The sequence below is a fragment of the Danio rerio genome, chromosome 5, assembly GCF_052040795.2.
Source record: "Danio rerio strain M-AB ecotype USA chromosome 5, GRCz13ab, whole genome shotgun sequence".
NCBI lineage: Eukaryota > Metazoa > Chordata > Actinopteri > Cypriniformes > Danionidae > Danio > Danio rerio.
Window position 1 is genome coordinate 72,246,964 of NC_141025.1, and position 16,604 is coordinate 72,263,567.

At 35.8% G+C, this 16,604-nt stretch overlaps 1 protein-coding gene across 10 annotated transcripts; it reads right to left on the reverse strand.

The window, feature by feature from the left end:
• Window positions 1–806: 806 nt before the first annotated feature.
• anxa1d (annexin A1d) lies at window positions 807–15,309 on the reverse strand. Of its 10 annotated transcripts, XM_087251902.1 has the most exons (16): window positions 13,213–13,470; window positions 12,688–12,755; window positions 11,923–11,977; window positions 11,682–11,711; window positions 11,458–11,569; window positions 7,627–7,667; window positions 7,131–7,225; window positions 5,931–6,044; window positions 5,316–5,406; window positions 4,923–5,002; window positions 4,762–4,818; window positions 3,370–3,463; window positions 3,187–3,282; window positions 2,853–2,911; window positions 1,113–1,235; window positions 807–995 (listed from the first exon to the last, which is right to left on the reverse strand). In XM_087251902.1, exons 8-16 carry the CDS (start codon window positions 5,976–5,978, stop codon window positions 939–941), a joined length of 705 nt encoding a protein of 234 aa, XP_087108028.1. In that variant the 5' UTR covers window positions 5,979–6,044; window positions 7,131–7,225; window positions 7,627–7,667; window positions 11,458–11,569; window positions 11,682–11,711; window positions 11,923–11,977; window positions 12,688–12,755; window positions 13,213–13,470; the 3' UTR covers window positions 807–938.
• Window positions 15,310–16,604: the final 1,295 nt, after the last annotated feature.

Consider the following 16,604-nt stretch of genomic DNA (forward strand, 5'->3'; position numbering starts at 1 on the left):
CAAATCAACTGTTTAACTCTACACTTTTTTTTACAAAAGTATTCTCGCCTATACAAGTTTTAGAAACAACAAATAATAACTTGACTTCTAGTTGATCATTTGGTATCAAAAGTGGCTAATATGAAAGGCAAAGGCCTCTAGATTATGCTAGATAACTCTAGATTACCAAGATAAAATATGATCAAGCCTTGATTTTTAATTCAGGACTCCCAGAGTTCTTCAATATTCTTTGAATTCATCTTCAATGCCTCCTCCTTCATCTTAGCCCAGATATACTTAATAATGTTCATGTCTGGTGACTGGGCTGGCCAATCCTGGAGCACCTTCTTTGCTTTCAGGAACTTTTATGTGGAGGCTAAAGTAAGAGGAGCGCTATCCTGCTGAAGAACTTGCCCTCTCCTGTGGTTTGTAATTTAATGGGCAGCACAAATGTCTTGATACCTCAGGCTGTTGATGTTGCCATCCACTCTGCAGATCTCTCACATGCCCCCATATTGAATGTAACCCCAAACCATGATTTTTCCTTCAGCAAATTTGACTGATTTTTATGAGAATCTTGGGTCCATGTGGGTTCCAATAGGTCTTCTGCAGTATTTGTGACGATTGGGATGCAGTTCTCTCCTTCTGCCACTTTTCCAAATGATTTACTAGAAGTCAAGTTATTATTTTTTTGCTCTTACAACTGGGATCGATGACAAGTCTTTTGTCAGGTTGTGTAGAGATTTTTTTTTAAGTTGAAATTTTCTTTCCTCATCTTTGAGTGTTGAGTTGAATATTCTGGTCAAAGAAATCTCTTACACAACAAGTTGCACAATGGAAGATTTAATGTAAAATTCCTCAAGAGCCACACCTAGAAGAGATTACGTGTCAACAATGGTCATGCATATATCAGGCATGTTTAGAACGATGTGTCTATCCAGATGAATAATGATTGTTGTTCACGGAGAGCCACAGAGCACCAGCAGGATCTTCTCGTAATCTCCTTTTGTTTCATTCTGCAGAAGACAAACACAGAAGCCACTTTTTAATTCATTTATGCAGCTTCAGAGGAATATAAGAATGTGAAGCTTCCTTTAAAAGCTTTTCACCCATTATGAGTTTCAGAGACTGACCTGAATGGCCTCCTGAAGGGTTTTGCCGTACATCCTCTTGTACTCCTGCATGATTTTCAGCAGGTCGATTTCTGAACGGCTCACAATGATTCTGATCAGTGTGTTATCATCGGTTCCCAAACCCTATAAAGCAAGGCCATATTACAGATGTGTATATTCATAAAGCACGCTGTAAAAATTATCTGTTAATTAACAGTTTCCGTATTTTGTGAGTCACAAGTGTTTTCCATTATTTACTGTAGTGAATTGCATTATGGATGTTGATCTCTGCTCTGTCGACTTTTGATGTTGAAACTTCAACCCTATTATTTAACGAAGTGACTTTTATTGATTTTTTTCGTCGTTTGAGATAATATAATGTGTAATAAATAATATATAGAGAAATAAGTCTGTAAAATACAAGGGCGTAGAATTGGCATGGACGGAGGGGACATGTCCCCACCAATCCCTAAAATGTCCCTACCAATAATTTAATCAACCCTGAGAAACCAACACATGCACAAGGTCAAGTTTGCTACGAGTTTACCGAAATACTATTAACCAAGGCTGTGCAATTTATCGAAATTCAGTTTTAATTTTGGCCTCCATGATTATTAGAAACAATAATCAGGATAAAACAGATTTAAAAACAAATTGCGTCACACACCTCTCTAAATTTCTCTACATTCATAACTCCTCAAAGCCTGACTGCGGTATAATCATGAATAATGAAGGAATGAATATATATATATATATATATATATATATATATATATATATATATATATATATATATATATGAATTAATTAATAAATGAATAAATAATTGAATGAATAAATATATAAATGAATGACACACACACACACACACACACACAAATGAATGAATGAATAAATGAATGATTGAATGAATATATTTAATGAATGAATGAATAAATATAGAGGCTCTATCAAGCCTCTTCAGCTGCTCCAGAACGCAGCAGCACGAGTGGTCTTCAATGAACCTAAACGAGCACATGTCACTCCGCTGCTCATCCGTTTGCACTGGCTGCCAGTTGCTGCTTGCATCAAATTCAAACCTCTGATGTTTGCCTACAAAGCGACTTCTGGTTTTGCTCGTTCTTATCTGCTCTCACTTTTGCAGATCTAAGTGTCCTCCAGAAACGTGCGTTCTGTGAATGAACGTCGCCTCAAGGTTCCATCCCAAAGAGGGAAGAAATCACTTTCACGAGCGCTCACGTTCAATCTGCCCAGTTGGTTGAATGAACTCCCTAACTGCATCAGAACAGCAGAGTTACTCGCTGTCTTCAAGAAACGACTAAAAACTCAACTATTTAGTCTCCACTTTACTGCAATTGCCCCTCTGGATATACCACTAACTGTACTCAAAAAAAAAAAATTACAAAAATAAAATATTACTAAATTACTAAAATATTACTAATACTTTCCTTAGACTGTACAAACCTGAAACTTGCCTATAGCACTTATTCATTGTTGCTCTTATAGTTGTGTAAGTTGCTTCCTTGTTCTCATTTGTAAGTCGCTTTGGATAAAAGCGTCAGCTAAATGACTAAATGTAAATGTTAATAAATGAATGATTAAATTAATATATAAATGAATTAATGTACAAATGAATGAATGAATGAATGAATAAATGAATGAATGAATGAATGAATGAATGAATGAATGAATGAATGAATGAATGAATGAATGAATGAACAAATATTAATGAATGAATGAATGAACCCTCAGCAACTTTACCTTCATAGCATGTTGGAGCTTTTCTGCAAAGTAGGCAGGTTTATTCCAAGCAACCTTCACTAAAACATAAGAGAGAGATTACACTGTTGGGAATGCAGTTTATACATGTTTTACATTTATTCACTCTTGGATCTGATGCGATCCATTTTGGACATTTGAATGAAAACACACTGAACATGCAAAGCTGGAAGAACAGGCCTGTCTTGCTAACAGATTTTAGGAAGCCTCCTTTATTCAGATGGACAGTGAAGCGTTTGTCTAGTTTCTGTTTTTAACACCCACATGAATACAGTACACAGAAACAAAGAAAAGAAAACGTGTACAGTATATTTACCCAGCGTCATCATGCAGTCTTCAAAGTCTCCACTTAGCTCGCTCTGCAGATCTTTGGCCAAACCATCTTTACTAAATTGACCATAATATTGGAAAACTGTGGATTTTCAATAACACTGTTAACTCCTCAGTAAACATTAGCTGGGCTTCACCGCTATATCACACTGAAAGTCAAATATCCTACTTTTGCACAGCTGAGCTTCACTCCTGTTTGTGAGGATGTCAATCAGAACTGAGCAAACTGTACCAATCCGATTCTTTCCTGCCTCAAACAGAGCCTGAAACAACACGAGAACGTATATCATTCATGCGTTTTAATGTACAATCCTTACTTGATAACAGTCTACAATAAATGACTGTGATTGGCCAGGTATTGAGAAGTCAGATATTTAGCAAATTGCAACAAACTATGCTAAGTTCATGTTGTTTAATTGTTACACACCAACACAACTGCTATATATGGGTGATTCTATAATTGTAGTCACATTTCGCATCTCCAACTTTATATTATTTGTTTTCAACAACAAAGATTTTAATGAAGAAGTTTTGAATAATGACACAACGTAAATCAAGTTATATATATATTTTTCAAACAATGTTTTTACGTGTATTTAGGGACATTTTGTCTGGAAAACATGAACTTAAAGGCTATACAAAAATTAGATTATATAAGGGGCACTCCAGCAATGGAAATACCATAAGAACACAGCTTTTTAAAAGTTTTTTAAACAGAATGGATGTAAATTAATTGATGAATGAACGAACACTGTTAAAAAAAAACAGGGAAACAGGATTGTTAAACACAGCCTGAATGCATTTTGACTAGATTGAGCATCATAAGTTCATAAGTAAAGATGAAAATACACAAAGGTCACTTTTAGACATATATATGTCGTTGATCCCAGTAGTAAATGTAGAATGATCACAAATACTGCAGAAGACCTATTGGAACCAACATGGACCCAAGATTCTCACAAAAATCAGCCAAGCTTGGTGAAGGAAAAATCATGGTTTGGGGTTACATTCAGTGTAGGGCGTGTGAGAGGTCTGCAGAGTGGATGGCAACATCAACAGCCTGAGGTATCAAGACATTTGTGCTGCCCATTACATTACAAACCACAGGAGAAGGCAAATTCTTCAGCAGGATAGCGCTCCTTCTCTTACTTCAGCCTCCACATCAAAGTTCCTGAAAGCAAAGAAGGTCAAGGTGCTCCAGGATTGGCCAGCCCAGTCACCAGACATGAACATTATTAAGCATGTCTGGGCTAAGATGAGCGAGGAGGCATTAAAGATGAATTCAAAGAATCTTGATGAAGGGACTCTGGGAGTCCTGGATTAAAAATCAAGGCATGATCATATTTTATTTTGGTCAAATAAGCATAATTAGAGGCCTTTGCCTTTCATATCAGCCACTTCTGAGACCAAATGATCAACTAGAAGTCAAGTTATTTATTGTTGCTCCTAAAACTTGCATAGGAGACAAGTCTTGTGTCAGGTAGTGTAGATTTATATGTAGTCAAGGTTAAATATTAAAAAATAGATATATAAAAATAAATAAAAAGTAAAATGTCTTTACCTTTGCATCACTCTTAGCCAGTCCATCATCAATTTTACGATCTTCACTTCTGGTAGCCTGAGGAAACATTAATATGTAATTGTTTATGCAATACATATAATAATCATCTATATGCAATACTCATACAAATTAAATTCACCGCCAATATTGCACTTTTTTACCTTGCAAAGGGAAAGCAGGACAGTTTCAAGATTTCCACTAACATCATGTTTAATATCTTCCTCCAGCGTCTCTCTATAGACTGCACAACAGAAAAGCAGTCAGATTTATTTTGTTGCATTATTAACTAAGACTTTTAGCTCAATAAACTACTAATTAGCTACTTAATAGTAAGTAAGGTAGTTGGGTTTAGGTATTGGGTAGGATTGGGGAAGTAAAATAAGATCACTGAATAAGTGCTAATGAACAGTTCATGTCTTAATAATAGGCAGTTAATAAGCCATTAGTAAATGATGTGAATTATTACTTAAACTAAAGTGTTACTGAAAAAGTACAGCAGCTTACACATTCAGTAAATCTGCTTTGGGATGTAGTATTTATGTGATTTTTGCTACCTTCTTTGAAACTATTCTTCAGCGCCGTAATCTCCTTGTTTGTCCTTGTCCCCAGAATTTCACTCAGGACATTCTCTTTTGTCCCAAGACCCTGAGTATCAATTAAGTATGCAGGTAAGTACATTTATTTATAAAAGGAACATTCATTCATTCATTTTCTTTTCAGCTTAGTCCCTTTATTAATCCAGGGTCGCCACAGCGGAATGAACCGCCAACTTATCCAGCATGTTTTCATGCAGCGGATGCCCTTCCAGCTGCAACCCATCTCTGGGAAATATAAAAGGAATAGTTCACCCAAAAATAATAACCTGATCCAAACGTGTTTAAGTTTTTTTTGTTTCTTCTGTTAAACACAAAAGAAAATATTTTGAAGAATGTTTGACACTGGTATATATTGATTTACATAGTGCCCTTTTTTCCCTATTAAGGATGTCAATGGCTACTGGTTTCCAGCATTTTCCAGCATTTTTTTTTTGGGACAGCTTTTTTCAACAGAGAAAAATAAACTCATAAAGTGAAACCTAAATGGTGGGAAGATTTTCATTTTTGGGTGAACTGTTGCTTTAAGTCTTTAGATAATATCTTTTCAAATGCTGTGAGACCAGTAAGTTGTACCTTCATGGCTTTTCTCATCTCAAAAGCATCATATTCAGAGGGTGTCATCAGCAAGGCCAGGACCACATCCTCAAGATGTGACTTAAGAGCCTTTTTCAGTTCATCTGCCAGAGGCTGAATCACCAACAAGATATAAAAGGTTACTCACATAAGTACACCATTTGGAATAGAAAGAAATTCTAGACTTAATTTACGGCTAATAAATTAAACTAAATTCTTAAAATATATTTGAATGTTAAACTGACTATGCTTGTCAGAACATGCCTTTTTAAAATCTTAAGGCCCAAGGTGTTTTTTTTACATGCATTTTTATTTCTCTTTGCTATTTGGGCTTATTGGAACCTAATTAGAATAAAAACCTAAGTATCATCTTTTGATATGATGTACTTTTAGAGAAAAATAATGTCCATATATGTGGACTCGTGGTCCAAATTAACATAAAACAAAACATAATTGCATAACCTTTTTAACAGAATTAACATAAAACAAAACACATAAATGTTTTGTAATGCATAACATAGAATTTTTCTTAACCATGTTTTGACTATCAGAGAGTAAAAACTAAAATTTTTCTCCATTTTGGACAGTTTAAAATAGTGTTTGGGACATTTCATATACTGCAAAACAGATGTAGGATGACACTGTATGTCTGTGGTAAAGTATTTTAAATAGCCACTCAAGAGCTAAAATGTGCTGTCCTCGTATGTGGCCACTAAGCCCTAGGAGGTTAAAGGGATAGTTCACCCCCTCCCCATGAATAATTCATCATTTACTCACCCTTGCCTTGTTCCAAAGTAATATTTTTACAGTTGAACACAAAAGAAAATATTTGAAAGAATGTTGGAAACCATAATAGGATCATCAAGAAGAGTCAATGGTTACAGGTATCCAACCTTCTTTAAAATATCTTCTTTTATGTTCAACAGAACAAATAAAGCTCAAACAAGTTAAGGGTGAGTAAATGACGGCATCATTTTATTTTTGAGTGAACCTTTCTTTGTGTCCAGTTATAAGAAAAACAGACACAATATTTGACATTATTTAAGCCTCAATATACACATCTAGTGAATCAGTAATTGCATTCAAGCAAATGTTGAGTATTTACATTTTGGAATAGATCAATTGGAATTGTTATATTTACTGTAGTACTATTCGTTTACTGTATAACTATCTTTATGGACATGTCAAAAATATGCTTACTTTTCCTGCACTCTGCTGATAAGCTGCTTTGATCTGCTGTCTTTGTGCATTGCTCCTCTTTGCTAGCACCTCTATAATAGCACCTTCATCCACACCTTCAATGAGAGGAAAATAGGAACAGCTGTTTTTGATCTCATAAACAATGGGGCAGAAATTTGGCAAAATGAAACAAGGGCAATACAGCTAGAAGCAGAGGTAACATTTTATCTTAAGTTGTCCTTGTTACGCATTGAATGTAATTGCAGAGTTAAAGTGAAAACAATAGGTTATGCATAGTTATATACAGCTACCCCTCGTTCTATCCCTAACCATATAACTGGTAACAGGTTCATGTAATTAATTAGTATTACTCTGTATTAAATATGTAGTTACACTGTAACATAAGGATCAGCAGTGCTTTGAGCAAGCCTTTTGCCTTTGGTCCCATGGAATAGTAGACATTTAGTTGCATGTAGTATTTCACCTAAAAATTTTAATTAGCCAATTATTTACTCACCCTTGATGTTTTAAGACTTCCTTCTTTCAGTAGAATCCAATCTGAGTTGAGGAAGAAAACAAAAACAGCTCAAGCTCTACAATGGCGACGGTTAGGTGTTTTAAAATAAAGCTCATTCATTCTAAAAAAAAAAAGTCTCTCATACTGCTTTAAAGGGAGAATAAACATGTTATTTAGCAAATTTATGCTTTTGTAAAGAACATATCCATATTTACAACTGCATAAACAGTTTTGTGTAACTTCCACAAGAGACTGCTTTCTTCTTCTTCTTTTGAGGTACACTAAGCGCCACCAGCTGGACAGGAGCATGTGTTGTGCACAAAATTGCCAAGTCCTGGGGAATCAGGCTACTGTTAAACACTGGTTGCTTTTTTTATTTATTCCACAAGGTTTGGTGTATTGCATCCATTTTATTTACATTGTTACATTAAAATACTTTACCAAATATATGTTCTACCAATATTAAAAACTGTATTAGGATGTCAACATTTACTAAAAAGTAGCAAGCACACTTTTGTGAGGTCCAGAGGCACTTTTTTTGTTTTGTGGCTGTTTTAGTTTTAAAGAATGGCAGTGCTCTCTGGGTTTGTTGTTAAGATGAATACGAAAACAGACTAGTTTGTTATCACTAAAATACATAGATCTTAAGAGCAGAGTGTGAAGATTTAATTAGCAGAGTATACTGAAATGATAATGAAATGAAAAATGATTCAAAGACTATTCCTTGCATTTACTAAAAATTAAGCTGAGTGGTTGTAAATTTATTTGAATTTTTAACAAACATATTAAGTTGAACATTACTAAATGTAAATATAATTTCTTTGTTTAAATTCAGCTCATTTAAATTGTTTGCAACAATTTTTAAGAAATTATTTTTTTCAGTGAGTAGCACAGTTTTGCTTAAAAATCTGGCAACGCATGCAATATTATGGGTGGCATATTAGAGGTCAAAAAAGGATACATTGTTGGTGCTCATCTTGCCGGCGCATCTGTGACTGTGACCAAGACAAGAAGTCTTTGTGATGTATCAAGAGCTATGGTACTGTATCTAGGGTAAGGGCAGCAGATCACCAAGAAGGATGAACCAGGAATAACTGTGGAGAGAGGGTGCTCGCTGCAGAGCCATTTGAGGAGAGGTGAGCTCCAGAGAGGGGGAGCATGAGCTGTCGCTCCTCCTCCTGTAAGCTGTTTTAATGCGTACACCAACCCCACCCCTAACCCTACCCCCAGTGACATCACTCGTAGAAGAAGTGCAAAAAAGGTGGAGCTCAAACTTAAGCCCCCCCTCTCTGGAGCTCACCTCTCCTCAAATGGCTCTGCAGCGAGCACCACTTGACTGTGGATGCAATAGGAAACTCTCTAAAGGGCGTGCTAACCTAGGTTGTATCCAAAAGCTGCGCAGCTCACTGCAGAAATAAACGTGCACTCCATTTTTTCTGTTTCCATCAAAACTTTGAGCTCCACAGGATCAATATACATGGCCTTTGGTCATTCTTGCCAATGCCAAACATTGGTTTCAATGGTGCAAGCAGTAAAGATCTTGGGTCATGGACAATGTGAAACATGTATTGTTCTCTGGTGATGTCTTTCCCACATCCAAGAGAGTTACAGTGTGGAGAAGTCCCAAAGAAGTGTACCACACACACTGTTGCATGCCCAGGTTTAAGCATGGGGGTGGATCAATGATGGTTTGGGCTGCAATATCATGTCATTCCCTAGGCCCATTACTTGTGCTAGATGGGCTAGTCACTAACAAGGACTATCAAACCCTTCTAGAGGACCATGTGCACCCAATAGTTGAAACATTGTATCCTGAAGGTGGTCGGGTGTATCAGGATGATAATGCACTAATACAGACACCAAGACTGGAGACAGAGTGATTTGATGAGTGATTATTTCATGGCCTGCACAGTCACAAGATCTAAATATTATTAAGCACTTTGGGGTGTTTTGGAGGAGTGATTCAGGAAATGTTTTCCTCCACCAGCAACAAATAGTGACCTGGCCACTTATCTGCAAGCACAACAGCTCAAAATCAAATTCAGTTGATTAAAGTTTCAGTGACTTTTGTATTGGCCTCTAAAAGAGACCAAAAGGGTGCTGCTTGGTTTTGTTAAAAAACCTTGCAACTTTAGTTGTGGATGTGCTGTTGAGATGAACGTATAACCATGGTGAAAAGCACAGTTAAAAGCAATAAACGATAAAAGCTTTTAGCTAATATCGAGTTCCTCCAACATCTTTCACAAATCCTTGATTTGTACTTTTCTATTTCTACTTTTTGACACGACACATACATTCTTTACACTCTTGTCCAGCTGGTGGTGCTAAATGCATCTCTAAATAAGAAGATGAACAAGGCACAGAAGCAGTGTTTCACAGAATTACACAAAACTGTTTATAAAGTTTAAAATACAGACAGTTTCAACCCAGGCTCGATCTGAAAACGTACCCCTATGTATATTTCTGGAGAGCGCCCAATATGTCCCAGGAGCTACGTTTTTGTTTTCGCAAATCCACCAGAGGCCACTGTGTATGCTTTTTGAGATCTCTAATTACTCTCAAGGGTGCCTTTCGCACCTGCTGTTCTTATGTAAATCCACCAGAGGCTGCTGTCGACTGACTGACCGACTGACCAATCGACTGACCCACTCTCCGCTTTTCCTAAATCCAACCATTAGTGTTTTTAAAAGCACCAATTGACCTGCTCACCTCCTTCCCTAAACCCAACCCACAATTTAAAAAAAGCAATCCAGAAAAAGAAAAGCCCTCACCAGATTTTCACCACATTTTCAGATTTTATCTTTTTTTTTGTTTTTGTTTTTTTGCCATTTTCTTGTTTATAATATTAAATTTTTTTGATTACCTGCTTTCTGGAACCACTTTACACCGGACTCAAACCCTGTCGTCATGGTCAACTTCTCTCTGTGTCTCAAAACTACAACATACACGGCGAGCTACCGGACAAACTGGTAACAGCGGGAAAGCTGTCCGTACGGAGGTAAGTGGTCAGCAGGTAAGCGTGAAAAGGGAACACCATCATAACGCCCCATAGCTTTCATTTTAAAAATTAATTGCAGTCATACGTAGTTCTGGCTACATAATTTGCAATCTCCAGAAATGTATCTAGGGCTACGTTTTCAGAATGAGCCTATGTTGGATATTTTTGTGAGGCACTTTTAGTATGGGTGCAGGCGCTTAATTAGAGTTTTTTTGGACTGAAAGACAACAGATTAGATTCAACTGAAAGAAGAAGCCATATGTCTTAAAGCATTGGTTCTCAAAGTGGGGGTCGGGACCCCCAGAGGAGTCGCGGGACAATGACTAAGGGTCGCTTGGTGATTTCCAAAGCTCAAATAAATTTTATTAAACTATTTGAATAACCATATATTATTCATAACTCACAGAAGATAGCTAATAGTTACGTTAAAGAAACATACAAATAAAAATCAGCCATCAGCTTTTTATTTATATATTAAAATGTAAATAAATTAATAAATGACTATAAAAACATGATATGGTTAATGGACTGTTGAATTTTTGTGTTGTCAATATGCTCCTGTTTATATATGACTATAGTTGTGTGTGGAAAGTTTGTATATTTACAGTATGACTACCTTGAAAAATGTGGATCACGAGTCACTGACATTGTTATTTCAATGGTCGCGGGCTGAAAACTTTGGGAACCCCTGCCTTAAAGGACGCCTTAAATCATGGATTAAGATGTGTTTTCGATTTGCAATTTCTTTAAACATTTTTTCTGAGTCCTAAACCCCCTGTTTAAAGATGATGAGAATGTTTAACTTTGTATTTACCACGGTATCTCTGTTTTACCTTTGGTCTCAATGGCTTTCTTTAATTTTTCAGCATCATTCTGCGCATTAAAGTTTGGATCAGCCTTCACTGTGCCAAAGTATCCTGTCTCAGCAGAAGCGCCTTTATAACCCTGAGATAAAACATAAAGCAACACATACTGTAGGAACAAATACTACCACCTAAGGGAGAATTGCCTGTTTATCCTTTTGAAGGAGCATAGCGAATGAGATGTAATTTATTACCTTGTCATCAGTAACATGCTGGAACAATTTCTGGAAAAAAGACATCTTGCGAACTTTGGATAAGTTATCAAAATTGCATAGAATAAAAGTTATGTTCAGTAATGCAAAGAAATGTCCAAAAATCTAGCAGGTCATGCAAATTCTATCAGTGCTTTGTTATGAATATAGCTTCATTAAAAACATGTCAATATTAAGAGAAGCAGAAGGGTACAAGCAGTGAAATGCATTTACGCAAACTCACCTGCTCGTTCAGGAAGTTTGTGAGTATTAGGAACAGATATGCCTCCTTTTTATCCCTAGCACACACCCAGAAAAAAAAATGTTGCATGGAGGGGTTAGAGCGGGTTGTTCTGGTTGTACCTGTCTTAAAGACTTACTCTGCTTGGCTACTCTAAAGCTAATACAAAAATAAAATAAAACAATTGCAATAACTTACACCCCCTTTTAACGCCTATTATGCTCCTTTTTATAAGATATAATAATAATAATAATAATAATAATACGTAACAAGTCTCTGATGTCACTAGAGCAGGGGATAGCAAACTTGTTCCTGGAGGTCCAGTGTCCTGCAGATTTTAACACACCTGAACAAGCTAATCAAAGTTTTAGGTATACTTAAAACACCCAGGCAGGTGTGTTGAGGCAATTTGGAGCTAAACCCTGCAGGGCACCAAACCACCAGGAATAAGGTTGGTGACCTCTGCTTTAGAGTGCGTATGAAGTTTCATCTCAAAATACCAAACTCTTTGAAAATGCCCCTGTAAGGTTTTGATCTAAATTGTGCTGTCGCTTTAAATTCAAATCAGACTGGTGCACTTTTTAAAAGCTACAAATGCCTATGCATCAGATTCAACACAGAACTAATATCTCTGTGAAAGAATAAAAGCAGATCTCAGAACAAGGTAATCTATGGAGAAATAAATTAAAGTAATGTGAAGAGGTTGCAAACACATGAGACATTCTACCAGAAACATACATTATTTGTCCGTGAAATAGAAACAAATACATTAAATAAGAAGTATTTTATCCCAAAAATGTCTGCAATGGCCTGATGGTTGATTTCTGTGAGTTGTTCTTTAAAGGAATATGTCATTCATTTGGTAAAAACACTTTTCAAATTTACAAACCCTGTCATTGTCCTCGTCCTCACTTAATTTAACCTACAGCTTTAATAGTTTTGTTATGCTAAAAACTGTTAAGAAAAAAAACATTCTGAAATAGCAAGTTTAGGCTGTTATCATTACCATCAATTAAAAACATTAAACACATGAAACTATGAATAAATTCTACACATAAATACTACAAATATATAATACAAATACATTTACGTCCCCATGTTTCTGTCAGTCCTGTCATATTTGCTTAAATTCAACATAAAATGCAAGCGATACACATAAGGTTATGGGCTCTATTTAATTGAGAGGCGCGAAGTCTAAAGCGCAGGGCAAAAGCATAAGAACTCGTCCGAATCCACTTTTGCTATTTTAAGGTTTCTATGGGTCTGAAAATATCAACACATCAAGGCAAACACCTCTTGCGTTTTATTGTGCCGGGCAGTGTTGGGCAGTAGCGTCGCTACTTTCAAAATCAAATAGCTTTTCAGTAGCGAAGCTTTTTAATTAGTCAAGTAGCGCAGTACCATCCACACAAGCTACATTTACCGATCGCGGATCAATAAGTGACGGCACCGACATTCAGAACTGTGAGGTCGGTGTCTAGCTGATGAAAGTAAATCCATATGATGGCGAGAATGACGATTTCTACTTCCTGTTTTACGGTGTCCGACAATGAAGTTTTTGGTGCTTTATTGCCACCTCTGGTGAAACCTGATTCCTGTGGATGGTTGAATCCTCATGACCATACCTCGAGAAGTACATGTTACGATGCAATAAGTAAAGTTTTTAAACTAATTTCGAGAGGAGCACGTGATATAATTGACTGCAGCTGGCCACCTATCTACACTCATTAGTTAGCCAATCAGATCTATCCTAACCCACTATAAGTAGCCTAGCTAGATATTACTCCCTTATCTTCGTTTTCCGAAGAAACCCCCCATCCACCCCCTTTCTCCTCCTTTCCTCCTTTAAAAAGGGGAGCTCTCGAGAACCACCTGATCTTGTACTCCCCTCACATGCTCTATGGACCTGGTGGGAGCCCTGGGCTCAACTATCTCCGAGCTCAGGGTTCTCTCCCGGGACAGCATGCCAAACCTGCTAACAGCTGTCAAGCAATATCTAAGTGTGAACTCTTGAACTTAATTTCTGATGCTGTGCTCAAAAAATAAAAAATACTTTAGTATGTAAAGTACTTTAGTATGTACTTTACATACACATATATATCGGTGTGTGTGTGGATATATATATATATATATATATATATATATATATATATATATATATATATATATATATATATATATACATATATATATATATACATATATATATATACATATATATATATATATATATATATATATATATATATATATATATATATATATATGTATATATATATATGTATATATATATATATATGTATATATATATATATATATGTATATATATATATATGTATATATATACATATATGTGTATATATATATATATATATATGTATATATATACATATATGTATATATATATATATATATATATATATATATATATATACATATATATATATATATATATATATACATATATATATATATATATATATACATATATATATATATATATATATATATATATATATATATATATATATATATATATATACATATATATATATATATATAATGCTTATTCAAAAATATTTCTCTTTACTATATATTACTATAGTATTTTCAATGTGTAACACAACACCTGGTTTTAATGGATTTTTTGTTTTAGCTGTTATATACTAGGCTATAATGTGTTTCTGTTTAGTACAGCATATTATTTGCAGCAAATAACTGAACTGAACTATTATGCCTTATATGTTTCATTAACAGTATTATTGATCACTAAGATTTGATTGACTTGGATTTAAACTGCTTCGAGTTAAAAAATTAAAACTGTAAAAATAGCTTAGATGTAGCTAAGCTACATTTGCCATGTTGCTAATAGCTTAGCTCACTACATTTTTCAATTGCCCAACACTGGTGCCGGATGTATGATAGGTCCCAATGAATCAAAGGACGTGACAGCATTTGATGGACTAGCTGGCAGTGATCAAGGGTGCGTTCTATCGTTGAATTGAATGACTTTATGGTTGTTTTGCCTACTGTGTGATTTTTTTTTTTTTTTAGGAAGACAAGCAGGTTAGGCCTTGTCACAGATTTTATAAGTGAAAATGTACCTTTCTGGTCGAATGTTCCACATACTTTAATAAACAATGGCTTATTCCTATTCCTAATAACTTAAACAATCATTTCAAACTCAGAATGTAGAATTTGGACACATGTCCAATACCTTAATAGTCATAAATCACAATGTGCAATTTTAATATTTTCAGTTATAAGTATCCCATTCATTCAACGGTAAACCGGAACTAAAAATACACTGCGTTGCTGAAAGGCGAAAGTGAAGTGACGTCGCTGTGAAAATTGTCTATGGCAAGTACATTATTATTTTTTGGGTGAAGGGTCCCTCTAGGATTTCGTTTAGATGCTATACCAAAAGTAGCCACTGGGTGACACCCAAATCCCTTGATTGATTGATTGGCTGATCTACTATATCACACAGAGCACAGGCATAAACGCTTACTTGGACTCCAGTGTGAACTTAATGGTTCCTCTAATCTCAAGTCTGTAGTCACCTTAAAACCTGCAAGTTCAATATTCAGCAAACCAGGTAAAACTGCATAATGACACACTGAGTGACTCACAATGCCCAGACTGTGTGTCTCCACTGCTAAAGAACATTCCTTCTGGATAACTTCTCACAGCCAGGTAATCATATTTATTTTAGTTATATCTCTTAACCTTCCTTCCCCCTTGAAGTGATTTTTCTTCACATCTGGTCACCTGTAATGCTTTTTGGGAGGAGCTATCAGTCCACTAGGGCATATCTTGTTCCTGCACTGCCTTCATCAATTCAGCAATGTTCCTTCATTTTGATAGCAATGCCCATCTTCCACTGATCCAATTGGTTCCCAAAGAATGAGATCATCCAAGACTTTACATATTTTTCTCATTTCAAGATGTAAGTCACAATACGTAGAAAAAAAGCAAGACAATTTTAACTTCCATTTCATGGCAACTTTTAACATCTTTACATGTTAATTTGTTTCGAGAACACTTTATTGAATGTCAAGTGTCGCTAAAAGAAAATACATTTAAAGGGATGGACTAGAGTGTATTTGTAAGGCTTAGTTGTGTATATGGGGTGCAATGCAATGTGTGTTCATGCTTCACTTGTAGAAAATCACATTATTTTTTCATATATCTTACTTTGATTATAAATCGCTACTCAGCTAACAGAAAAGACTGTCATTTTTCTTTCCTCTGAAAGGTCCTCTCTCAAGAGGCTCTGATTGGTCAGTTAGCATAATGTGCTGTGATTTACAGATCAGCTCCACATCACCAGGAAGCGTTTCTGTGATAACATTACAGTGCCTTTAGCCATGCCCCTTCAATCCATGTGGTGTATGTGCGTAACTTGAAGGGTTAATGACATCATTAACCCGGATGTATTTTTTGTAGTCCCCAAACTTCGTTCGCTTTTACAGATCTCAAATTTCTCTCCAAAGTGCTATTCGTGCCTACTGTTCTCACGTAAATGCACCAGGGACGGCTGTCGACTGATTGACTGACTGACCAAACTACCCTAAACCCAACCAATAGTGTTTTAACGAATACAGATTGACCTGCCCACTCCGTTCTCTAAACCCAACCACAGTGCTTTGAAAAGCAGTCCAGAGAAAGAAAAGTCCCCAGAT

Excerpts from the sequence above, each read along its gene's own strand:
- anxa1d (XM_087251898.1), bottom strand. The coding sequence starts at position 11,726 with ATGTCTTTTTTCCAGAAATTGTTCCAGCATGTTACTGATGACAAG. Across the intron at positions 5,407-5,930 it reads AGATGAGAAAAGCCATGAAG|GGTCTTGGGACAAAAGAGAA; the intron begins GTACAACTTACT and ends ATTGATACTCAG. Across the intron at positions 3,283-3,369 it reads TGAAGCTCAGCTGTGCAAAA|TTTTCCAATATTATGGTCAA; the intron begins GTAGGATATTTG and ends GAAAATCCACAG.